At 40.8% G+C, this 27,250-nt stretch overlaps 1 protein-coding gene across 1 annotated transcript in view; it reads right to left on the reverse strand.

Annotated features, from left to right (window-relative positions):
• Positions 1 to 27,250, reverse strand: part of TGFBR2 (transforming growth factor beta receptor 2) — a 59,440-nt gene that overhangs the window by 24,376 nt on the left and 7,814 nt on the right. The window contains exons 2-3 of the mRNA XM_005519145.3: positions 7,718 to 7,889; positions 5,877 to 6,067 (exon numbers count right to left, since the gene is read on the reverse strand). Coding sequence (XP_005519202.1) covers positions 5,877 to 6,067; positions 7,718 to 7,889 — 363 coding nt within the window. The remainder of the gene's footprint in view (positions 1 to 5,876; positions 6,068 to 7,717; positions 7,890 to 27,250) is intronic.

A 27,250-nucleotide genomic window follows, 5' to 3' on the forward strand; every position in this document is an offset into this window, starting at 1 on the left:
TGCAAACCCAGCACTGCCAAGTCCACCACTAAACCATGTCTCTAAGTGCCACATCTACAGGTCTTTTAAATACCTCCAGGGATTCAACCACTTCCTTGGGGAACCTGTTCCAGTGCTTAACAACCCTTTTGGTGAAGAAATTTTTCCAGTTATCCAATCTAAACATCCCTTGCACAACTTGAGGCCATTTCCTCTTGTTCCATGCTTCTTACTTGGGGGAAGAGGTTGACCCCCCCTTGCTACAACCTCCTTTCAGACAGCAGTAGAAAGCTGGTTAACCTCCTTTTCTCTTGGCCAGACAACCCCAACTCCCTCAGACACTCTTCACAGGACTTGTGCTCCAGATCCTTTCCCAGCTTTGCTGCGCTTCTCTGGTCTCACTCCAGCACCTCAATGTCCTCCTTGTAGTGAGGGGCCCACAGGATTTGACGTGCCCTCACCAGTCCTGAGCTGAGGGGGATAATCGCTGCACTGGTTATATTGGCTCCACTCTTTCTGAAACAAGCCAGGATGCCATGGACCCTCTTGGCCATATGTTCTCTCTGCTGGCTCACGTTCAGCCACTGGTGGTCAGCAGCCCCAGGTCCTTTTCCTCCAGGCAGCTTTCCTGCCACTCTTCCTTCAGCCTGCAGCATTGCATGTGACTCGAGTGCAGGTCCCAGCACTTTGTGCCCTAAAGGTTTACTTAAAGATATGAGAACTCATTCATCTGCTCTTTTGGGTACTTGGCTGCCTAAATGTTGCTCTGAGGTCAACAAATGGCTGGCAAACCAGACCCAGCTCTCAGAGCACTTAATGCATGTCACTGCCCAGTGCCATCTCTTTTCCTGAAAGGTAGGAAGTATGAGCTGTTTTGAAGACCAGTGGCACACCCAGTACTGCTCTCCCCTGTGGACTTGCACCTTTGGCCTTTGCATACAACTATCTAGGGGATCAGGACTCAAGACTTCTCTGTAATGCCCAGGGATAATCCCCAGTTACATGACCCAGGTACATGTGTTACATGTTGGAAGAGTCATGCATATGCATCTGTCACCTGATGGGAATGGCTGCATCTAGCTGCCGCTGACATATCTTAGTCACAGGGGTGGGAGGCAGGCAACTTCATTGCCTCTGGGTGGCTTACTTCAGCAAAAAGGCTGGGCAGCAATGACCTCATGGATATTTCATCTATTGTAAGCAGAATTTCATTTTTCAACTGATTGCCAAGTATGCTATTCAGCACCCAGGAGGTTTAAGAAACTCTTAAGCTCTAAGACAGAACAAATAGTTTGTTGCTGTTTTTATTCTCTCACTCCTGGCTAGAAAGTGTAATTCCTTGGTTTGCTGGCACAGCACTTATTTGCTTAAAATCTTCCACCCCATTAATGCATTCCCTTCTTATCTCTCCCATTCTAATAGGTCCCTTCACTGTGTGTACATGGCATCTTTCACACACTCTGACTTTACTTGTAGCTGAGCTTTCCTACTCAGCAATATGAAAGCCAATGTATTTTGACTTTACATGATGTGACTGAGTTCCTGTGATACATGGCTCAGTTATAGAGTTTGGGTGTCTGCTGCTGTTTGCTGGTGGGTTTCTGGAACAAATCAATCTCTCCAGTTTCAATATGTTTCAACAGATGCCACACATTAACCAGTATTTTTATTCTCAGCCTGAGTTTCACCCCTCCAACCTTTCCCAAAATATTATGTTGCCAGTGTTAGTTACAGTTTGTTTCTGTCTGTAATTATTAAAGTCTCTTTCATGACAACCTGATAAAAGGTTGGCCACATTCCCATACTTATTAAGCTCTCAAGTGATGCAAATTGTAACAAATATGCCAACGAGACTAAAAGAGCACTGCCTAGTTTGTTTTTACACAAATCTGTAACTGAGCATGGTTATTTTCCTAAGAAGCAAACAATATAAATAATACAGAGCAAAACAAAATTTTGGCTTCTTTAGCCTCTTTTCATTCTATTTCCTCTCTATCCCATTAAATGAATCAGATGTTCAGCATTAGACAGCCTCTCCTTTGGTTACACACAGCTGCAGGCACTGGGTGGGACTCTAGTGCCTGCAAATACCTAAGAGGAAACATAGAGAACAAAGCCAACATACAAGCAGTGAGAGGCTCTGTGCAATGTTATGTAATGTTACTGACCTCTTTTATGGGGCAGCTGGAAGAGTTACCTTCTGAACATGTTAGTTGGATAACAGAAAAAGAGATTAATGAAAGCCTTTGTTAAAATTCACTTGAAAGCAGTCCAGCTGTAATCATCTCCCTTCTGATGTTCCTTGAGCACCGGACAACTCATCACACAAGTATTTATGGACTGGTGACTGTTTGTGCACTTGTCTTAAGTCTGTTCTTAAGTTTGAGATCCTCCTATGTAGTCAAGTAAAATCACTAACACTTTGACTCTAGTAAGGAGAGGAAGAGGAGAGAAAGAAAGGAAAAGACAGGGACAACATGTTAGAGACAAATGAGAGATATGAAGTTAAGGACATTGAAACATTATCCATATCTCCTGCAATATGGGTGCAGGGCAAGGCATCACACAGGCATGCTTGTAGTGGTTCAGGCAGCAGAACAACACCAGCTCTCCCAGGCAACAACTGTACACAGTGAGCAATCACAGCACTTGACACACTGCAAATCCACAGGCTGTAATGCTCAGGCAAATGACTCAGCCACAATTGATTAATCAAATAGGCATGTCTCTTACACTCTCAATTAGCCAACTCTGTAAAACCATGATCAATGTGAAGTTTTTTAGTAGCACAACACTCTCCCTCCCTCGACACACTTCCCCAGTGTTCATTTTCATTATCCTCATAAACTCTTGTTGACCTGTCACTCATCTCTACCACTGAGTTTTTGGTATTTCAAGGCAACTGTCTGGATGGTTCAGAGTTGCTGCTAAAGGTTTCTCCCATATTTGGATGTGGTGGGAATGCCCAAAATAATGACTTCATCTTGCAAAAGGTGAACACTAAACACAGGCTCCCTAAACAATCCCACAGATATGTCGCTTGCAAGCTGCATGGAGATCTGCACAGCATGGCAAGAGACAGGTGAGGATAAAAAATTATCACCATGTAAGTTATAATGAAACAACTAACTATAAACCAAACACAGCTGTGTTGAAATCCTGGCTCCAACTTTTGAGTTCCCTGCACTGTTGCTTGGATTTGAATTTGATGCTCAGGACAACAACTGCATATATATTAACAACAGTATTTAAAGGATTTCTTTTCTTGTTTGCAGTCTCCACTGCTGGTTTGCATATTGCTGAATGACTGTGTCTAAATGAGCTGCACAAGAGGATGCAGTTGCATGGCACAGCAGGCAGGTAGGTCATGCACTAAATAACATGCAGGAATCCCATTTTCTTTTCCACAATGAGTACCTGGTCCTCTCCATCCATGGAGAATGGGTCAGATGTGGGGCTGGAAAAGGCACAGTCCTGCTTGGTCCCTTAGGATAAACAAGGCTCGACTTCAGTCAAATAACTTGGAATTGTTAATAAAACCCAGCTTTGTTAGGCAGCTGTCATGCTCACATTGGCTGATGGCTGGGAGATGTAGTGAAGGGAAAGGTGAGGAACAAAGCTGCCCAAACATCACAGGAGGACTGGGACTGTACAAACAACTACAGACAGACCTGATTCATCACAGCAGATCAAAGTAGAAGAAGGTAAAGCAAGATGCAGAAGATCCGCCAGACACAACCAGACATCAGGGAGCAAAAAACCCTCATAGTCTAGTCCTGCACTCATTTTTTCCACTACAGAGGGACCAGGCCTCTGTCTGCCACCTAGTCAACTTCTAGCCAACCAAGGCCTTTTACCCCTGATTCTGGCTAATCTTTTCCAGTGGCTTTGCTCCCTGGGTTTGCCTTCTGGTAACACTAATATTAGACTTTTGAATAAATAATATTTGCTGTGAGAAGCATTTTTCCACCACAGGGGTGTAAGCTGCCTGCCAGTCACCCACAATTTTTTTTTGGCAAAAATAGAGAAGGATTAAAAAATAAACACAGAGTAGTCAGATTTACAATGGTTACCTGTCTCCTGCATGTTATTTCTACAGGACATTATTTGGAGTGATTCTGCACTCCGTATTTTCCACCAGCTGCCTGTGGCCTTGAATGCCAGGGATCTGAATCAGGGTCAGCCCCCTGACACAGCAGAGCTACGGGCATGTTTAGGCACATGTTTGACTGTCTTGCTTATCTTGCAGACTGGCAATTTAAATGAAAATCCATACAATAAACAGGCATTTGATTTTGATGTAACTACTTCAGACATTTCTAAAGTCACTTTTGAGTGAGTCACAACACCTCCAATACCCAAAACCTTCAGATGCTTGTGTCTAAAAATGGAGTCAGGGGGTTTGCCCTTCACAGTCAAGACTCATGCAAACCAGTAGCGCTATAAACCAGTTCTTCCATAAGCAATAACAGCTCAGCTGTGAATCACTGGAATTTAGTGACTAACCTTTGGTGGAAGTTAGAACTTGTTGCTTTACCCAGGATTTTCTTTCTTACCTCAGAAACACCATAAACAAACTAAATCTGGTCTGTCTTAAGTGTGCATACAGGAAGAAGAGGTAAAACACTAGTCTTTTATAGCAATAGCTTGAAAGGAAATACTGTGATTAACAGGTGAAAAATTGCAATCTTTTTTATCTCAGTTTCTGCTAATATTATTAAGATCACTGTTTGATCAGGCATTTTTAGACTAGTTCTTGTCTTGCTCTCTAAAACTTCAGAATGTGCAAAACCACTGCAAAAAAATTCTTGTTCTTGGTGTACGAAAAATGTAGAAAAAAAACCCTGCAAGAACAATGTATAGAATAGATTTGGATGACAGTCATTCCAAAGGCAAAATTATTACAGGCTATTATCTAGTTGTCTGGAGGAGCCATGGACCAGCTGGCTGTGATGTTCTGCTCAAAGTTAAACACAGACAGGAAACCGCATGTCTGATACTGTAAAAATCGTTTGTCTTCCTGCCATGGCTAACCAGGCAAGCAACCCAAAGGGGCTGTTTTCATTTCAAAGAAACACTAATCCACAACAATAAAAAAGGAATGACAAAGCCTCAATTCTCCCCCTCCTCCTGGAGTTAATGCCTGTGTTTGTGAATGAACTGGAAATTTTACAAAGCGAAGTTTTACATTACTTTAATTTTTATCTGTAGTTATTCACTTAATACATAAGAATGCAGCACATGGTTTTCATGAGTCACTTGAAGTGCTTACAGCACATGACCTAGAAGGAAAGGCTCCACTCAGAACAGTGAAAGGAATTAGGGTAGGAAGACTGAGTTTAAATTTCTACTACTCTTTTTGGGTTGATCTTGAAGTGTGAATGAGCTGCAGAGTTGATATGAATGAAGGCACTTGGTGCTGAATTGCTAGAACAGTTTTCATAACCATGCAAACTAAAGACACACATTTATCAGTGACTGCATTCAGCTACATAGCTCCAGGAAAAACAGCTATAACATGCCTAACTCATAACAATTTAGCCAAAATCCACAAGGGTGTGGTTCATGTTGAACAAAAACACTAGACAGCTGACACAGAGTAAGATCTCTTCTCTGGGAACACGTTCTCTTCAATAAAACCAAGGCAATGTGTTAGAATTAACACACAGTGGTTAGAATTACCCTAGTGGTACAGGGTCTACCACTTGTGCTCATACCAATACCAGTTTATGCTCCAAATCCTTTAAAGATCACCCAAGTAAGCACTGATCACACAACCATGGATCAGCAGTCAGGACATCTAGTTTCAAATCAAGCTTAATTAACACAGCTAATATTAACATAGTTAATACTACTTGCAAGGAATGCAGGAATGCAAGGTGAATTATTAAACCTACCTGATGTAAAGATGAGCATATCATTGCATTCTTCACCTGTGCAGGAACACATGAACATCAATCCCCCATCGTCCTTCTTTTCCCTCATCAAACACTGCTCTGATTTATAGTCATCCAAAAAGTGACCATATAGTGTTTCCTGGGGATCATGGCATATTGTTTCTAATGTCACATTTTCATCATTCTGTCTCCTAAAAAGGAAAAGGAGAAAATTGAAATCAAAAAAGGAATATTTTATAAAGGGAGCAGACAGGACCTCGCCTGCCCAAAACTTGCCTCTTTTGCGAATATAAATGACATTTAAAGAGCATCATATGTTTTTCTCTGTCTTTCCTGAATGGGGTAAATTTGGCACTGCCTGGACTCCTCACATTTGTACAATGTCACGGCTATTCCTGTATCATATTACTGCTAAGCTCAAAAGAGTGCCTCTGAAAATCTCAGAATTATTCAAGCTAATGCTCAATGAACTGCTATGAACTTCAGAACATACTTTTGGTTTTTGTGGTCACTGAACAGACAGTAAAAATCTGTGGGAAATTACGATAAAAATGGAATTATTTCCTCAAAATCGGAGGAATTTCTAGTGAGTTGGTCTTTTCATTTTGCTTTTGAAGCCTACAATCAGCCACAAACTGTGCACTGAGGGAGTTATATACAAAATAACCCCTCAACCAACCAAAAAAAAAAACCTCAGAAAAATACCAGTCATAAAAACTGATGCAAATTAGAGTTGCCTCACACTCAGGGAAATATTTACAGCTGATAATCTGGACCATATTCCTGTGTTTTGTTCTGGTCCACAGATTTAATTTCATTGACAAAAGACTCAAAGGCAAAAAGCACTTTACAGTTCTCAACTTACTTGCCTTTTGGATAAATGGTCATGAAAAATCCAAAAGGTGTCTTAAATTGTACAGCAGCTCCTTTTCATGGCAATGACAGACACCGATGACTTACTAAAGAAGCACAGGACAAATATGGAAAAGTACACTGGACTGATCCTGAACTGAAATGCCTACTTTCAGTTATGCCAAACATCTCAAGTCAATGGACACAACTAATCCCTCAGCACATTAATTAGTTATGTCCCTCTGTAAGTGGTTCTAATTATTTTACTAAATCAGCAGCAATGCTGCAAAATGTCAGTTGTGTTCCTTCAGTCGAATTATTAACTCATTAAGAGTGTTACTGGCTTTCTTTGGTAGGACTGGATTCCTATTATGGAAGGGCAAGGAAATCCTCAGTTTTTAGACTAGAACACAAGCTTAAAGCCAATAAATCCTAAAAATGGATTACAACTCATTTTCTTAAACTCTTGATTTCTGTGAACCTAGACATAGGCTACATAAAAAGCATCATGCCTACATCAAAGTCTCTACCTATGTAGAATTTTTTTTCCCATTAAGAGGAAGTATTTCTACCTATACAAGGCATTAAGCTTCTTCTGATAAATCTACTTAATCTAGTTCCCTTGAAACCTGAGAGAGAATTGTCTTTGTTCAGCAACTGTCACTACAGTCCTCTCTTGAGCCTCAAATTTGTTTCTACTCTTGAGTGCTGTGGGTGGATACAGCTTAATGGCTTGCACAAAACCATGCCTCTTTTCCAATAACAGCTTAAGCTGGAACAGGACTGTTTTAGAAGTAAAAAAAGTCCCCAGAACATTTAATATCAGAATTGTTAACCTCAAACAACTCTCGGTATGCTGTGCAGAGATATGAGTAGGAAGCAGGAGAGCAAAGCCTGGGACATTCTGAATATCAGAGCAATCGAGGAAAGTACTAAGCAATGATGAATGAGGGTGTGCTCCTGTCCCCCTGTATGAAGAAATAACTTACCATATAGCAACACAGACTTCACTGCTCTTCTCACAGATAGAAGTGATATTGCAGTTGCTCTTGCACTGATGTTGGTTTGAGCAGGTTGTTATTTTAATATCACAAAATTTGCATAGGTTTGACATTTTCAGTCCACTTTCCTTATTTCTGTCTACAGGTGATGTAAATTCAGCTAAAAAAAAAAAAAAAAAGAAACTCAAAACTCAATAATGGTAGATCAGATTGCTTTATTGCTTATTATGAAGATAAGGTTTTCATCAGCAGCAAACATTTCCTCCTACCTTATATTAGAAAATCTTTGATCTTTCACAGCTACCAATTTTCTTTACAACAAGGAAAGTGCCACAATGTCAAGACCAGGTTAATCAAAGTGAATTTGAAAAAGCAAAATGAACTGCTATTGACTTCAGAGGGAGCAAAAGTTGCTTCGTAATTTGCAGAATTGTGCATTTTCCAAGAGCAGTTTGTACTGAAACAGCTCCTCTGCACTCACCCATTTGCCTTACTCCAGGCAGTGTATCTGTCCCCCTTGCATAACACTGCATCATGGTCTGTGTGCCACAGTAACTGCGGGTTCCACAGTGAGAACGCACATTAGCTGTGTGACATCATTATAACATGGATCAGGATGAAGCTTGCAATTTTGTCTTTACTAACCTAAGGCATAATTTAGGTGTTATCCCTAATCTGATCACTGTTCACACATAAAGACCACAGAGCTAGAACAGACTTTGAGCTTAAGATAGATGGTCTGCCAGAGGCTGTGGGTGAAACTCAAGCTAGAAATGCAATAGGGCAGCTGTGCAGCTCATGTGATCTACTGCAGGAGTCTAACTGGCCTAACTGCAGGGGACTTGAACTCTAACTTGCAATGACAGCCTGTCCTGTAGATGCCTGCTTTGACCCAACAGCTACTTTTCTGTACCCAGAAATTGAATAATTACATGCTTACCGGTTCTGAGTCTTAGAACTCACCATCTGCTTCAGTGTGGCAGCGGTAAGGAAAGAGATATTTTTTGTATCAGTGTTTGAACTTGAGGAAACATACTTTAAGCTCAAAAACTATTTTGAAAAGACAGTGTAACTACAAGGAACAGAAAACGCTGACACAAACCTCTTTCTAAAGCTAAAACGAACATGCAACTATCTGAAGTGGAGCAGATAATCAACAACGGTTTCAGTCTGACTCATTTTGCAATGTATTTGGAAAAGTAGGGTGAACCACATTGAGGAGATACTGGGCTTACGTGCAGCACAGCCCTTCTCTTGTAGCCATCTGCTACAAGTTAAAACTAGTTCATGTTTAACTAGCTAGTTAAAACTGTGTTCATGTTGCTTTCTGTGGCCAAATTTTGCTAGTCAACCTGTAATAGGCAACCAGGGATTTATAATTTCCCCCTCTCTACTCAATTAGCTGGGAAATCAATTTTTTCCTTCTAGAAACTTCACTCTTTACTACCATTAGACTATTTTATTACAGGAAATAAATACACATGATTTTTCCAGGAGGAAATAAAAGGGCCTCTTGCTAACATTTTAAATGGATTTCTGAACCATTGTGAGGGACTGAGAGAAAAATCCTCTCTTCATCCAAATCACATATCTTTCTCATCAGTAGCATGCTGATCTAAGGTTTCTGATCTAACAGCCACTATAATCAGTGGCAAAACTTCCAATGGTTTTATAGTATAGAAGAAGATGCTACACAGAGGGGATGGTTAGGATGAGCTCACTGGGTGTGGCAGCATGCTCCCCCCTGGCTTTTGGCTTAAGCAAGAGCTAACAGTGGAGGTTGTGAGGGCTGCACCTGGCTTAAAGCTGGACTCTGGGAAGACAGATAGCAACACAATAGCTGAGGGCCATAAAATTTACTCAACAGCTGAGGACTAGTTGAACATGCGCCAACCAAAATACAGCTGGCATGCAAATACTCCTATAAGTCAATCATCTTACTCCATAAATAGGGAACAGCCCAGGGTCTGCTGAGCTCTCCTGCACAGCAATGGGCTGCATGCCAGGATCTCCTCTTGAACAGAGATGCCTCTTCATGTTGCTCCTTGAGGTTGAGGGAATCCTTATTGCATCAGATACTCAGTAAGTATAAGGGGAATAAGCATGCTGAAACTTTGAAATCTTAGCTAAATGAGATAAAGGACTGCTTGTGCACATATAATCCTTTAGACTTAAGTTCCTAGCCTGGAGCTCGGTCTGGATCCAGCCACACCTGGAAAACCCCTGAGAAAGGGGTTTAGAATGTGAGGGCATCCTTTCTGAACCTCATTACTCAAAACGAGGGTGTCTCTGACAGTTTTGTCCCACCTTGTCCTCTATGCAGTAAACAACCAAGTGTACCTTGCCATCAAAGCTTGCTACAGCACTGTCACATTTACTATCAAACTTTGTTGAAATAAACATTGCTACTTTTCTCTTCCAAGGGAAGTGTGTCAACCCCTCTGCAACACTGGGAACATTTACATGGGTGGAGAATACTGGCAGTATATTGTGGGCTGACAGAATTTTAAGCCCCAGATAAACATTTATTGTTCTTAATTGTGTGTTGCAACAGCCATGTAGAGGAACAAAGCCTCACTGAAGTAGGTATGGTAGGAACTCAGAAGGTCTTGAATATAGTGTTCTATGAAATACATGTTAACATAATCCTCACTATAGCAAATTGGACATCTCTTCTGGATGGTGTCTCTTACCACATCCTGAGGAGAAACTAATAGCTGTCACAACTTATCTAGGTTGCAGTAATGATCGAAACAACATGATAGCGAGGGATTGCCCCTCTACCCAGAAAAAAAAAATAAAAATCAATGGTCCTAAAAGCCTGGAACAAAAATAGAGACAAATACTGAGGGAGAGGTAAAGTGACTCACCCAAATGTACACAGGAAACCTGCGGCAGGGTGCCAAGCATCTCACAACTGAACACGGGGGAAAGGCATCCACTCCTCAAACTGCAAAGACTTCAGCTGCATCAGTGCTGCTTTCAGCTCTGAGCTCACATGGCAGCTGTGGCACGATGGATCGCTCTGCCATAAATATGACTCAGTTCCCTCCAGTGCCCACAGCACTGGAGCCAAGAGCCACATGAAGGTGGGTCCTTAGGTAAAGTATTTTGAACACATTATATTTGTTGAGAGAAAGGTTTTGATTCCTATGTCGTTCCTGGCTGTGCCAGGTTCTGCCAAGGCTTACCCACCAGAACAAATGGATGAAAATAAATATGTTTGGCCCTCTTCCAAGGAGAGATATCCAAATCAAACTACCTGACTAAAACAAAAACAAACAAACAAAAAACCCCACCAAAAACAAAAAAAAAAAGGGAAAAAATCCATCTGGAAGTAGAAATCCACTGTAAGGTCATAAACTTTAAGTTTCTAAGGTAGGCATTAGTTTAATCACTAGCAACAATAGCAAAAGTTTGGGCAGTTAGGACCAGGTAATTTCTGATCAGGTTTCATTACTGTCAAAAGCTAATGGGGTTTTGGGAGTTCCAGAACTGACTACACTTACATTTTCTCCCTGAAATTCTTCTAACAGAGGCTGACAGATCAGTGACTCTTTATTCATGCCTGTGGCAGTTCAAAGAACTGTCTAAACTGCCCAGGTAGACAAATTTTATTCCCTGCTTCAACATTTGGTTTAAAGTGAGACTGCAGTTTACTCTCCCTATATGTCATAATGCTCTAGCAGGTGTTGGTGTGTTGTTTGTTATTACTCCTTGACCTTGTGCACTGTGATAACCCATCTAGTTCCAAACTAAAGTCAAGTTTGACTTTTTCTATCTGATGCTGAAACCACACCCTGCAGATGGCGTGAGGGGAAATCTGGAGTTAGATAGGAACTTTGACATCACTCCTTGATCAAAGCCTGCTACTAGCCTCTGAGGCCTTAGAAATCCTGAAAAGATGGGTCTTCTTCTAAGTCACATGAACTCACACCTATATTTAATCAACAAAGTCCTGCCTGGAGAATGACAAATTGGTAGGATTCTTCCCCAGGAAAGTGTTTTCACTCATTCCCTGAGGGACTCATAAGCAAGGAGTGGTTCAGGACCAGCAGACTGCTCCTCTTCTTGTAGTCACTTGAATATTCATCTCTAAAAATGTTTGACTATCCTGCTGCACACTTCATACACATGAGCCAACTGAAGATTTTCTCCTGTTAAGACAAGTAAAGCCACTGTGAACACTGTGGACAGAAAAGCCTTTGATTTGGCATAACAAAAAAAGTGAATATAATGAAAAAGTCAAAAGAGAAATCAGAGATTTTCACAGGTGAATGAAGCCATCTTAAAATGTGTGCTTGTCTCCTAAAATTTGAATTTGCCATCCACTGTCTAATGTTAGTTTTCTTATTTTGACTTCTACAGGAAGCCTAATTCTAGCTTTTCTTGCTTCCTTGTCCATGGAGAGGGCTCCAAATAAAAGACTGTGGTTTCTAGGCTATGAAACTTTCAGCCAACCAGTTCAGCAGAGATCAGCTGCCATGGTTAAAATGCACAGAACATGTAAGCCAACACGTGGGCTGGACATTGTGGAAGAGACACTAGTGCAGTCACGTTAGAAATGTCCACTCCAGGGATTCTGGTAGAGCCAGGCTTGCAGAACATCTATGGTTCACATCTTTATTTATGATTTCTTGGGACATCATAAACAGGACACCTCACCCAAAGTCTATTGACTTGGCATGAAATTGTTTGCATCTGTTGTTTATAGATATGTAGCTTCTATTGAGGCCTAACATTGTAGTTTACTTTTCGCTTATTTTTAATATCATTACAGAATTCTCACAAGCTAACAACATTAAGTAAACCCCAAACCAGCATGCTGTCTTTCCAGAACTTTCTACACTGGAAAGCTTTTTATGCCATAGGATGCATTTCAGAAACAGAAGCCAACTTCTCTTACTCCTATCTTGTAAAATCCTGTCACAGCACTTCTATTCTCTCATCCAGTGTCTCTGGCACACGAATACTTATAAAACAGCAGGCAGATCTCATCCCACCCCCTCAAAAAAAAATGCTGAGAGAGATGTTGGGATGGGAACTCAAGTATTCAGCTGCTGTGAGCTAATTCCACCTGATGGGAGAGATTTTAAGATTTCACTCCATGGAAATCTTACATCATGGAAATCTGCCAGGAGGACAATGCCTTTATCAGAGAGCCTTGAAGCAGATTGTCCTTGTTCTCCCAAAGAGCATAGCTCCATGACATCATATATCCATGTTTGGAAAGAACAGCAGCAGCTATGAAGAGCATCCAAACTGTATTATCTTCTCATCCAACAGAAAGACATCAAGTTTTTCCAGGAACTGCACTAAACACAGCATGACTTCTGTTTTGACTACTATCCCCAGTACACGATCTACAACCCTAGTGGAACAGTTATGGAGACACTGCCAGATTCATTAAATCTGCCTTACACATATTGCTGAATTAATTGCAGGAGTGAGAGTCAAGGAAAATGTATGATCTGAGCTTTGCTTTCAAGACCTGGATGAATAACCCATGGTTATTCTTAATTATACTGATAATGTCCAGTGTGGTAATACAAGGAAGTGAAGACAGAAACATAATCAATCCTAAAGATAAAAAAAATCATGAGTTACAAAATCACAAGACTAGCCAGACAGATCATGGAAATAAAGGAAGGGAAAAAACACAGCCAAAAAAAAACCCCAAAACCAAAAAACCAAACCCCAAGCAACCAAAAAAACAACTGCTGGGTTATCCCCTACTTGCCATTGCTGGCTGTACTCGTAGAAGTACTTTTTGAGATATGTTTTGAAACTTTGGCCATGAGCAGGAGGGTTGGAATTACCGTCTAACTAAAAAATAAAAGAGAAGATAAAATGAAAATAAATCATTTGGATCCAGGAGGTGGATCTTCAAGAAAAATAGCTGCGTTGTATTACTCATCATGAAATCACAGGAGCTTGCAGCACTGCAGATCACCTGGTAATTCTCATCACAATACCTTTAGGGTAACCCTATGAAATATGTATTTTCAGTATTTCAGTTGTAGCTGCCATTTCCAAGCTGAATGTTGTCTGAGCTGAAATGGAGTGTCACTCTGGTGCATACTCCTATTTTTGCCATGTGAGAATGAGCTCACAGTGTTCACACCATCTTGTTCACTGCTTTGGGCGTAGTCCTTTATCTCAACTAAGAGTTACCCCAGCAGGATTACCATGGGTACTGGACTTTCATGATTTGGTGACTTTCTATTAAGATTAGCAACAATGATTATCAAGAGTGCTGAGACAGCCTCTGTAAAGCCAAACATGTGCTATCTTTTACGTATAACTAAAATATGTCAGAGGAAAACAGGTTCCATGAATGTTTAACTATCCCTGTGGCAGGACTCCAGGAAACCACATTCCTATGGATTGTTTTGCAGAATCTTTCAGCCTTGATCTTTATCATACATAGTCACAGATCACTGACTACCACAGAGCACAACAGCTGCCTTAGTCAGTACCTAAAGTTGTGCCTTTACGTGTGTACTGATTGCACTTTTGCAAATTTCAGGGGCAAAGCAGTGGATAAAAGCCAAAATAACTTCCTGTTTCAACACAGTACTTTGTAAACTACTTGGAGGAGATGCATGTCATGGCTTCCCCCTGTCATGTAAAGGCTTTTGCCCATTATATGAATAAAATGCAAGTCACACCTATCACACCAAAGAATATTTTGGTGGGGCCCCCACAGGCTTTTTTCAGGTTTGTGTGACCTGCTCTTCAGCCATGACTGAGAAGTCTGCTAGGAAAGAAGACAGCAGACTAGGTAAGCTATGTTGACCAGCTAGACCTAGCCAGGAGTAGTTTGGCCACCCCCTGCTGAAGGAAGACCAAAACAGAAGAAAGGAAGCCAGAAAGCCACTGATGAACTGCACTGAATTTGAGAAACAAACATTTCTCACCTACCAGCAAGCAAAGTATAGAGGAAGGTCCATGCAGAGGGAGGAGGCAAAAGAAAAGGAGCAGGAGTTGGAAAACTTCATTTAACTTGCCTCTGCAGTAGAAGTGCCTGGCTTTTAACAGCAAGTGGAACTGGCAAAACTTTGCTTTAGGGATTGCTGCAGGCATTGACACAGACACAGAATCAAACCTGGCAGGAGCTGGGGGAAGGGACACCCAAATAAGAGAGGGAACAGCACACTAAGCTGGAGATCCTGAAGATCGAAATAATTTTTGCATTTAAAGCATTAAAATACTACTATTTTTATCCACTATTTTCAAAATGAGCATTCATTAGCAGTTTTAATCATGGGCTAGGCTAGTACAGGGCACGGCAGTGCCTCAAACATGCCTAAGAACAGGTCTCACTGTCGTGACTCCTGACTGACAGCAGTGCAGGTGAGAGGAGACTCCAGCTCAGCACGTACAATACAAGTGTGAAAGCATTCTGAAAACATTATTGTGATGCCTCAAATAATGAGATGGATTTTCACCTGCGATTCTTTAACTTGCAGCACATTTTCTGGCCCCTATTTAGCACTGCATGGTTGGCAGAACAAAAGAATACTGTCTCCAAGCAAAGACGCTGAAAAAAATCTAAATGATGGCTTCTCATAGGGCACTTACATGGACATTTCATCTTCTGACTTTAACCCACAGTCTCCCTAATGAAGCTGGTAAACAGCGCACATATCACATATGGGGAACCATATGTGATATAACACAAAGTTAAATTTATTCAGTAATGACTACAGTGTCGAGGGGTTTTTTTCTGCATAATACACTGAGTTTGGAATTTACTGGAAGTTGTCTTTGGTGGTTTACCCCTCCCAGGACTTCAGATATACAATGGACATCGAACACAGCAATGCTCATCTGGTTCTCAAAATCAGCAAAAACAGCTTTTCTGCTTTGTTGGAATAAGCATGATTCATGGTTCAGAACTGACATTTGCATAACTAACTCTGACCTGTGCACTAAGAAGCATATCCTGCATCTAAACCTCACTTTGTATTCTCCTCTGCTCAGTGAAAACTGCCATTACTTCACTTGAAACAGGGCTGAAAGAGTATAAACACTTCAGCTTTGTACAAATATTATTTTTCCAACTTACACAGTCTGAAAATAGACAGCAATCATTCAAGCATAATACCGCTATTTCTGTGATATTTTTTCATGACAGATGAGTCTCTGTGGAAGACCCCCTAACATTCAGAACGTACATAATTAGAAACAATTCTGACTCAGAAAAACACAAACGTGCCTCTACTCTCTGCTACAGAACCTTGCCAGTACAAACCCATACAATTGTACCTTCTACAGGTAGAAGCTTGAATGGAGTTTCTGGACCTATTTCATCTCTTCCTGCAGCCAGGTAAGAAAGCCTGTTTAGAGTAACCTGCTTCTCTCCACTCCTGTTCCCTCAGTAGTCACACCACTGCCTGCCTGCTTCAAAATATGATAGAGTTCTTAATTCTTCATAATAGCAATGGGGAAGGTGAATCATTTGTCCTGATAGAGGCACATATTCCCTCCAAAAGCTGAATTTATATTTCTTCCCCTTATGTATCTTATGACAAAAGTAATGAGGAACATAGATCTTAAAGAGCCATTTACCCTGTTTTCAAGGGTCTATTTATTAAACTCCCAGTTTCCAACGGGGAAATTCAGAAGTCCACCCAGTGTTGGTGGAACAGAACTTATTAGCTAGAAATGTTATGGCTAAGCTATTTCTATTAGCCATGAATTGTTCCACAGAGACACATGCTGGCACTTCAGTTTATCTGCAAGGCTACTGAATGTGCTCAATGTCACATGCAAACTGAAAAGCCCATGAGATCATAAAAGAAATTTATCATATTCTTAAGGTAGCAGTGCTGCTTATTGGAAGGCATCACTTTCTTACTTAAAGGCAGTCCTAAATGCCTATCTTGTGATGGACAGAGTCGGTGGGCACATGGGTACAGTTCCTATTTTTCCCTTACAATGACAACTGCTGTGGTGGCTCCTCACTGCCACACCAGAGCACCCTGGGCAGATGGAGCCCTGCCCTCAACTCCCCCTGCACCACCAAAGACACACACAAATCAAAAACAGTAACATACTTGCTTGGCCAAACACTCACAAATGACACTCTCACAGGACTTTACTCTTATTTAGTACAAGGCCTCATCCTGCCTAACTTTCTGAATGGCTACAAATAACTAAGTGCTGGCCAGGAACACTACCACAGGAGTTTATTGCATTTTAATTAAAGGGCTGGAGGTTTTAAAGTTCTCATGTAGATCATCAAAACCTGTTAAAGCTGGATCCTGTTAAGTTACCTCAATACAGGTTGTATTAGGAACAAGTCTAGTCAGACTCAAAATTGAGACTTACCACACATAAAGTTGTTGTGGTTTATTCAATTACTTTATAATCAGCTATAAGCTCAAGAGGTCTGAATTCCGTATGTGAAAAAAGTTTTTGTATCACTTGATTATCTACATGCAGCATTTTCAGCAGTAATAAGGAAGGTTGGATAGACAGCAGAAAATAATCTCTTCCAAATGCAAATGGAAATTATTTAAAGACTGTTCTTTACACTGGCAGCATACAAACACTCAGGTGGCAAAAAGCCAAATCTTTCTGCTGAAACTACAGTTAACTCTCACTAGTTAACCCTTGCTACAGCTAAACTCTTGCCAAATGTATATCATCTACTGTATTCAAAAGAGCACACTGAGATAACTAAAATATAGAAGAAACTGTGTTAATAATAACTAAAAATTGCCATGGCTTGCCTAGAGTTAATGCAGGTGGGGAGATATTCATTAATCCTGTTTATTCACTCAGGAGACTGGTAGGCACTTCCAAACCCTCTCTGGTCTTAAAGACCTACCTCCAGGAAAGGTTATGAGAATATGCTACTTTGGGGGAAGACTTTAGCTTGCTTTTTAAAGTAGTGAAAATGAAGCACAGACAAAGACTGTGACAAATCACACAAAACAGGAAATTCAAAGTTACATCTGACTCCCACAGGTTTCCTTTGATACAGCCAGGTTGCTTGGTGAATCAGAAAAAGTATCACTCCTGTATTTGCCATTTTATGCCTTTAATTCTCGTTTTTATTTGCTTTACTAGTATGCCCTGAAAACTACTGACACACACTTTCCTGACAGGTTTAGAAGTCAGAAAGCCATACCCATATTCCCCTTTGAAAGGCTCCTGCCACATGCAACTTTACAGAGCCCTCATCTGATCCCTCCTCTGGGGGTGCCACTGCAAAGGCCCGTTCACAAGCACATCTCTTCTGACATCTTATTTTTAATATTCCTTTCTGATGCAAAGAAACAACATATTTTGGGAACAACAATTATCTGCCTCGTGGAGAAATCCTCAGACCATTTTCAGAAAAATCACAAATTTGTTTCTAAAGCACTGTGAACACAACAGATCTTCCCTTTTCCCCCTTTTTCTTCCCTTTCTCTCTAGTGAGGCCATAGAGGAATATCTGCACAAAGAATTTTGCAAAAACATCAGTCATGCTCCCCTGCTCATTATTAGTTCACATCCCACGTCTCACTTTCTCCTCGCTCCCAGAGGAATCAGACCGCACCTTACCACACCTCCCTCCCCCTCCAAAGGCCAGCCTGACCCAGAAGAGCTCTCCAGTCTAGACATCAATCTGACAACACAAACACAATGAAGAATGTGGTATGAGGAGCGGCAACCCACAGCTGGGGTAAGGCAAAACTGCATATTTCAGCTGCGGTAGCACTGCCGAGGGCAGAGAAAAGTCTCAGTGGAGCTATGGCTGGAGCTACTCCTGGGGAAAGGTCAGGCTCCCCAACGTGCCAGGGACACAGGGGACCTGCCATCTGCTGCTGCCTCCAAACCACAGGCTGCTTTCAAATGTTACTTGCCCCGAGACAGGAGATGTCACAGCCCTTCCAGGAGAGGAAACAGGGGCTCTGCTCAGTTAGTCTTTTCTGCCTGGCGTCATCACTGCAAGGGCAGATGGGATTTGCTCAGGACTCATCAGCATGGATTACAATGCTTTGGGGAGCACTCCAAGGATTGATGTTTCATCCCAGACATATCTGCAGAAGCACCTCAGGCCTCACAGTTGTTTAAATCCGCTGGAAGAGTAGGTTGGAGGTTATTTTGATTTTGAAGTATAGAAAAAAGGACTTTTGGTGTCTGGAGTTAACATTTACGGGAGACATCTGAGAAGACAGGTACTACTCTCCGTGACTGTTGCTTCTGCAGTACAGAGACCTATCAGATGCCTCCCTTCACAGGATGCTGGAAGAGTCAGAACGGTTTTGGTTTTAGACTACAATTTTTTCAAGAGGAAGGATATTAAAGGGACAGAGAGCATGTGAAGCACATATATTCTCTGCCTGATGTGAAATATCTGATTTTGCTGCAGTTCTGTAATGTGAACACAAAAAATAAAATTCCATCAGTCGACACAATCCTGCTTTGTTTCGGGGCAAAAGTGTGATGAATATTTACCTGAAACTGCCACTAGTCTGGGAAAACATTCTGTAAACCCAGACGAAAGTTTTACCTTTTGTTCTGAAACTTCTGCTGAACTGCAACTTGTATCTCTGATTTCAAAGATCCTGATTCTGACTACAATTCCTTTTTCTAAACTGGAATTGAGATCCTATGGAACAACAGACAAAAATTTAGTCAAACAAGGCCAAACTCAAATAGTGGATTTGGGATTAAAAAAACCCCACAAAAAACACAAAACCAAAAGCAATCGTAAAATATAACATGGTAATTGGAATGGGCTGCATCTGTTCAAATATCAGTTTAAGCATCACATTTACAAGTAGGAAATACTTCATAATTACAAAGCACAAGGGGCAGAAATAGCATGAGTAAGACATAAAAAGATTTTATGTACAATGGCATGGTTTGGAGCACGTAAATCGCAGGCCTGCCATTCAGTGTTTTAATTTCACCTAGGCAGAGATATTTGAACAGAAGTTTCTTGTACTTTTTCCATGCACAGCTCTGTAGTGAGCCTCTGCACTGGCCCTTCGCAAGTGCACCTTTTGTATCACTGCCGGAGCGTGTTCCAGCTGTGAGTTAGGGGGTGCTTTGTGCCTCCATCCAGAACCCACATTCTTTAGGCATGATCTCAGCAAGGATCATACAGCCAGGATGGGAACTGGCAGAGCAAACTGGCTTCGGCCACAGCTCCTAAGGCCATCTTAAACCAGGATGAGGTCTGCATGGCAAGAGTCTCTATCTGTACAACAGAAAACTGTGTGTGTGTACACCAGTTGGGCTGAACCAAACCAGAATTTCTGTGATATTTTGTAACACTCCAGTAAGTGTGGGGAGAAGCTGCGTGCACACAAAGACTCACAGCTGCCCAATCAAAATAAGCATTTAAATGGATTAACCAGACAACTGTTTTTTCAAACTTTCAATCATTACACAGCTACATAAATCAGAGGGATTTATAAATATTTGTTTTTCCAGATAAAAGGAGAATATTAGTGGGATTTTTAAAAGTGCATTCACAGCCACTATCTGTCCCTCCCAGCCATTAATGAACAAACAAGGAAACAAAACAAAACCAAGGATGTTATGCATGCCGAAATTGTAGACACAATTTTAGACTTGGGGATCTTGGTTTAAGCTGAACATAAAAAGACAACTTACTAATGTAAGGAGCATGAAATACCTGATTTTATTTAGAAACTGAACTCGAGGAACATTTGAGAGATCTGGAATTTAAGTTAAGGCACATTCCATGACTAGAGGATGCTATTATGGCACTAGTTGACAATATAATCTACCAATTATGATAAGATAGAATTCTGTGCAATTTCTTTCTGTAGACCTGAATATAATCCATCCTTCCTAGTCTATTTGAAAAACTGTTTCCAAATAAGAAGACTCATTTAACAAGTCCACATCCTTAACACACACACAGAGGCTCCTCTGTCAGATACTGATGGGCAAACATGTTTATGCGGAAGCTCTGTTCAGAGCTCCTTTTTACTGTGAGAAGCCATTTTCCTTCAGGAAAATGGTGTTTATGAACCATTCTATCCCCACATAGCAAGTTTTGAATGACAGACTCAGGAAAACAGTATTAAAAAGAAATTACTCTCTTTCATAATCCATCAGCTCAGCTAAAATAGTAAATCAGAGGAAAGTTAGACACAAATGTAATCCCCTAGGAGTAGAATCCCTTTGAATAGATTCAAAGAAAAATACACATCTTTCTCAAATTCAGTAGCTCAGATGGTTATATTTGTCTCTGTCAAATTACATGCAAAGAAGCAGAATAATAGAATTCAATACCCTGGGGATATGCTATCTTGATAGATGCATCTAACTGCCACAACTATTAATGGGAATTATATACTGAGTATTGAGAAAAGGGCATATGCATAAAACCACAGGCTTCTAATGATATTCAACCTTAGGAAAACTTTCTTTTTCAGACTTCTGTTGCAAAGATCCTACTGCTGTGGTACACTGTTAGTGAGTTATCAGATTTCTTGATAAAGAAGTATCTCTCTCAACAAAGCACCATCTCCTTTGTCTGCCAAAGGTAAATTTGCTAACATATCCCCTGGGTATTAGCTGCTCCTTTTCATGCATTTGCAAATTACTCCCTCCAGTTACCTTTGAGACTGTGCATCATTAGCTGGCAATACCACCCTGCTGAAATAAGGACAGGAAAGATCAGCTCCTTCGTTTCTATTTGAGGTTGAAATTTTACTGGGCGTAAAGGAAAATAAAAGCCATGAGTGAAACCTGCCCATTCTGACACAAATAGGTGTTTCAGCCTTAAATACCTCTCTTGAAATGTCACTGAAAGGTCCTTATCTTTGCCATTGTTTCTAAACACAGGCAAAGAGAATTCATTCACTATATCACAAAACTGAATATTTTAAGGACACATGCATCTATATGAGTGCATGGTCCACCTACACTAAAAAAATTAGTTGTGGACACTAAAAGACCTGCATGTAGGAACACAACACTTCTCACTCCATACAACAACACATCACTCACTGCTTTCAGGGCTTGCACTACAATGTAAGGGGGACGACATTCCCACATTAGGTACTGCTCAGCACAAAGGGACCTGCCAATCTGAAATGTTTAGTCTACCTGCCCGAGGATGTGTGAGGGACTTCAGGCTCTTACACTTCATCTATGACGAGGCAGAATGTAATTGTAAATTTGAAAGTACACCTCAAGTTGGATTTTCAAGGTTCACCCCTCCCCCCTCCACCCCAGTTGCTTTACATAATAGTTGTTACTCTAAATCCACTATTTCAGTCCCCCAGCTATCTCTTCATTCTTAAGACCATAATCTTTCACCAGGACTTCAAGACAGAATATACACTTACAACCTTGTTTAAAAGAAACATTGAAAAGAAGAGACTAATTTAAACCACTACAAAACAATTCCTTCTATTGAAGAGAAGGCTGGGAAGAGAAGACAGAATCACGAGAGCAAGTGTACCAAGCAGCAGCTCAGAACCTACCGCTGCCTCTCAATTTTCATCTGAATACCTCAAACTTCATCCACTTACTTCAACCTTTTTTTTTTTCTGACAACTGAGACCTGTGAAAATATGATGACACTTGATAAATTTTTAAATGGTTCAGTTCATTTCTGACACTGCATCATGTTCCTCTGCTACTACATAATGTTCCTACTAATGCAGGACAGAAGATGTTTATTGTCACATATATGAGTTAAATTTAATAGCATAAGATCTTCAGCAGATTCTGTAATTTCTGAGTGTTCCTATGTCAAATTATACTCATGGATGTTTAATATTTTAGAGTCATCAAATGTTTCTGGACATTGATCATCATCATCCTTCATCTGGAGGGCACTTATTCAACTGTAGAAATCAGTAAGAGTCTGAAGGATGTCTAAGGCCTTCTGTGAAATGCCTTGATCTTTTTAATCAAATGCCAAGTGGATTAATAGTTTCGTCATGAAAATACTATTTCAACAACTGTCATTGAGGAGGCTGTGCATAGCATGGTCATAGCAGCCCAACCACTCAGCATCCCTTCCAACACCACGAGCCACTTACATGCTTTGCTATGGTTTCTGGCAAAACTGTTCAGTGACACGGGCAGCTCATTCTCTAAAGCTGTCACTTTGGCATTTCCCACAAATACTGCACTCATGTAGAACACAGTTTGTTTTGAAAAGCGTTCTCATAAGGCAAAACAATTCCAAGCTTTCCCAACACAGTAATGGCTTAGACTATACCAGAGGAAAGCGTTCCATAGCAATAGAGACATTTTTTTAATTCCTCGGATGTAAAATTTTATAACCCATGCATATTTGAAATATTCCTGTACAACATTAGTTAGCAGAGCAGTTTAACTGTTTTGTTACTTCTGGAGATGCTAGTCTTAATTCTGAGAGGGATGTGAGTGATACCAGCCTGGTGGTAGAAACCTGCTGCATCACAGATTCAAAGGTTGCAAGAACTCTATGACTCTATGGATGTTATTCCCAGTCTGGCCTTCTGAAAGTGAAGCCATTCCACTCAGGTAGCTTTGCAAAGCCCTAGCTTATCTGGATATGTGTTTTACAAGCTAAACTCTGTCTTAATTTAGAGATTCACATTGGAAAGTCCATCACATCACTTGGCCGTACTCTAATAGCGGAAGTATCCTGTTTGCTAAAAATGCACCCCTTGTGTCTGGGGTGGTTTCATTCTCCTACAGCTTCCATTTGTCTGAACGGATGCTTTTGTACCTTTCATAATATCCTCCCCCACAGAGTCTAAAATATCAAGTTAGCACAGCTTGAAATCTTATTTTCCACCAACTAACTGTGGCAAACTTCCACGTGAGCTCTGCTACCTACAGCTAAGCATTCTGGCAGAGCAGATTAAACTAGGTTGCACTATCTTAAGTGTGCCTTAAGGCAAATTACCCCAGCTAGTGGTGTTTATGTTATGTACGGTATCTTAACGAGGCATGGCAAAGTGCCTGCAAATCTGACCAATCTGACCAACCATATCTCATATCCAGCCAGAGAACAGCAGCTGTAGGTACTAGTCCTAATTCTTCAGCTCTCCCTATGCCCAAAACCGCAACAGTCCATCATGTTGAAAAAGCAGGAAATTAACATTAAACTCTTACCTGAGAATGCAAAAAAGACAGCACGGTTCCCTAAACAAACAGTACACCCTTCTTCCTTACCCACTGCAGGCTAAGGACAATAGAGTAGAAATTGAGGCCCTGGTGAAAGCAAACTATATCTCATTTTCAAAAGCACAGTGGAAACTTAAATCAAACCCCACCTTTCAAAGGGAAAAGTGGTGATTTTACGAGTAGTCTAAGTAGTCATGCTAAGCAACAACTTGGAAAAGCAGGTGTCAGTGCTTTCTATTTCTAGGTATGTGGTTATCATAGTGGTAAATGTGCCTTGTCATTAGCTTTCAAGGGTAAGATACTTCAAATAATTAGTGGTTTGCTTCTAGCATTTGCTACTCACCTTCACCCATGAGAAGGCCAGTAAGTTTCTGCCTTCAAACTTAGGTACTTGCCTAATAATCATACTATAAGCCAGCAGAAGAAAAAAGCCTACTTTGGGAATGTGCAAATTGGCTGAACCATGAATAATATATATGTAGACAACTGAGGGGAAAGTTGAGGCCTTCAGTCATCAAACAGAAGCAAGTTACCAATGCTTCCATGTGCCTCACCAAGCTCCTGGCACACAGCCCCTTAACCTGAGAAAAACAGGGGAGAAAAAAAGTGCTAATATATTATTGAACTTGGCAGGGTGTTTGAGAAATGTAGATGCTCTAAAGGCTTTAATTCAGAATTTCTGCAGAGAAAGAACAGGGGTTATGAGACTCTTTCAACCTCAGTTTCCCAATCACAATAGATAAGTGTTGAAACAATCTCTGTTCATTTCCCACAAGTTCTAGAATTGTCTATAGAAACTGTAATTAACACATCATTGCATTGTTTTTTGCCACATGTTAAGCAACACAAGTTGAACTGTGGAAATACTAATACATATGATTGTACTGCAGTTTAATGATGGCATCAAAAATACAATGGATGAAATCATGGGAAACTGGAAATCTGCGTTTGAGTCTTCAGAGACTAAGAGGCTTCTCATTTCCTAGTTCACTGCTTTAACCATAGGCCAAAATGCAAAAGTTGTTCTTAGTTGTAAGTCACCAACAAATCTCCTCTCCTTCTCTCATGTAAAATAAGGAGCCGTTAATCCCTTCCAGTCTGTACAGAAGGAACTTTTGTGTCTAATACAGATACTTTGAAATCTTTTTGGGGTCAAGTGCATATTTTTTTCAATAACTCAACAGGATATGCCTGATTCTTCAGTCTGAACCTCAGTTACTGAATATTGGTGATTTAGCTGGAATCACATTTTTATTTTCCTTCATAAACATCAAAATCAGGGGACACATATGTATAAGAATCCCTAGGCTGCTCATGCTCTAATAAATATTCATCATACCAGCATGGCCTCAGGGAGAAGTGAGAACAGCAAAGCCTCCAGCCAGCCAGAAACCTTAGGGCAAAAGTATAAAATGTGAGAAGTAAGGAATGTGTGAGCAAGAAGCTGATGGAGAAAGAAAAACAAAAAATGGAAACATGTTTTGGTTGTATTTTTTTTCCAGAATAGTTTACCAATTCCTTCCTGATGAATGTCTTCCTATACCTATTGTCCAGAACAAAGAGAGAGCAGATACGGCTTTAGTTACAACCAGACAGTGTGGTATTCCTGTTTACATGCAAACTTGGGTTATGATAGCTCTGAAAGGCTCATGGCCTGGCACTATACTTACCAGATGAGAATACTACAAATGCAATAAAAGGATCAGCTTCCCAGATTTTTCACTTAAGGCATTCCCTTGTGGTAAAATTGGGTGAGGAAATGGAAGAATAGACTGAGGGGAAGAAGGGAAATTCAATAGCCCAGAAGCATGTATTGCTGACCTAGTTACTTTGTGAAGGCTTAAATAAAGAAGCTTACGAAGTCATGACTATTACATGGTCCCCTCTGATCTTTTCATGAAGATGAGAAACGGTTGTTTTCAGTTTAGAAAGGAAAAAAGATTCTGTATGTAAAGTGTCTCTTTGTTGTGCTATGAACTCCCTGGAGAGAATATCAGTCACCCTGCAGGGGCTGGAATAATGAATGAATCCATCAGGGAACAGGCTTTCTTCTCCTGTGACATGCTTTGGGGGACCACCCACACACATGTCAGCCCTTTTTCTGCAAAGTGCTGCTGCTAAAGTCTTCCCTGTCTCAGCCAGCAAGGATCCTTCATCCTAGAACCCTTCACTCATGGAGTTTAGCTACTCTCAGGCTGAGGAGCGACATGACCACGGGTCTCCCACTTTCAGGGCAAAAACTCTAACCACTGTAGGAAAAGGGGGCAAGGCAACCGTGAAAATTGGTAATAGGAACTGTGGCGAGGTAGAAGGTACACAGCAGGGCAGCTGGCCTACTGCCACAGCACGGTCACTGCAGAATCACAGATCTCCTTGTATGCCAGAGACAAATGAGAAGGGTAATTGCTGCATGCTGGTGGGCAGAACCAGTCAAAAGGAATAAAAGATCAACCACCACCTGCAAATGACAGCTCTTCTCTATTGGTTCCTGACTGTAGATTGACAAATTTGTTCAAAATTTTTCAAAGTCTCATTAAATGCTTCCCATTAGTGAAACACACAAAGATTTACTCCTTACTTCCTGCACCCTTTCTCTAAGTTTCTCAAGAAGAATGGAACACTCTAAAATCACTGCTCAGTCATGTTAAAGGAAAGCTTAAGATAGCTACAGAACTGAGAGCTGAGCATCCCAAGTGGAGCCCGAATTTGCACAGTGGATACTAATTGCATAAAGAAGGAATATTTTAAAAGACCAGACAGGTGAAGGAAAAAAGCTGGGAAAAGTAAAAGATGTAGTTACATCTATCCTATTTCCCAAGCACACACTTCAGTGGCCACAAGTTATTAATGTACACTGCTGGCTGCAGTACTTGAAGGTACACTGAGTCCTGGTGAAACTGTGACTTCACATTTGCTCCAGCCACAGAGCTCCCAAAGCATATGGAAGTTGGACAGGACAGCCTGGTAATGCTAAAATCAGAAGGCCAGCCAAAATGGTACGGAATTTAATCTTCCTTTGAGCACTAAGACCTTTCTTTAATTATTGCCGAAGCTGTGCTATTCAAACCACTGATGTACTGCAACTTTATATAACAAGTTTTCAGCAATATCTAAGCTGCTAATTAGGCTCAGAGATCAGACTAGATCAGTATCTCAAGACACACAGGAATCCTGGATAGCTGCTTCTGCTTTCTTCCCTGAAAATAACCAGAAGAAATAACCCATTATTAATCATCTGTGGTCTGCTTCAAAGTTCGTCTCCTTGTACAGCAACATTAAAGATGTGCTTATATTAGTGAGTGAGATGAAATCTACCAAATTGCCACATTATCATCCAAAAGCCCCAGGCACCATCAAACCATGAAATCTACCAAATTGCCACATTATCATCCAAAAGCCCCAGGCACC

The sequence above is a fragment of the Pseudopodoces humilis genome, chromosome 1 (assembly GCF_049639895.1).
Source record: "Pseudopodoces humilis isolate 2021_Gansu_Grassland_sample_001 chromosome 1, ASM4963989v1, whole genome shotgun sequence".
NCBI classification, from domain to species: domain Eukaryota; kingdom Metazoa; phylum Chordata; class Aves; order Passeriformes; family Paridae; genus Pseudopodoces; species Pseudopodoces humilis.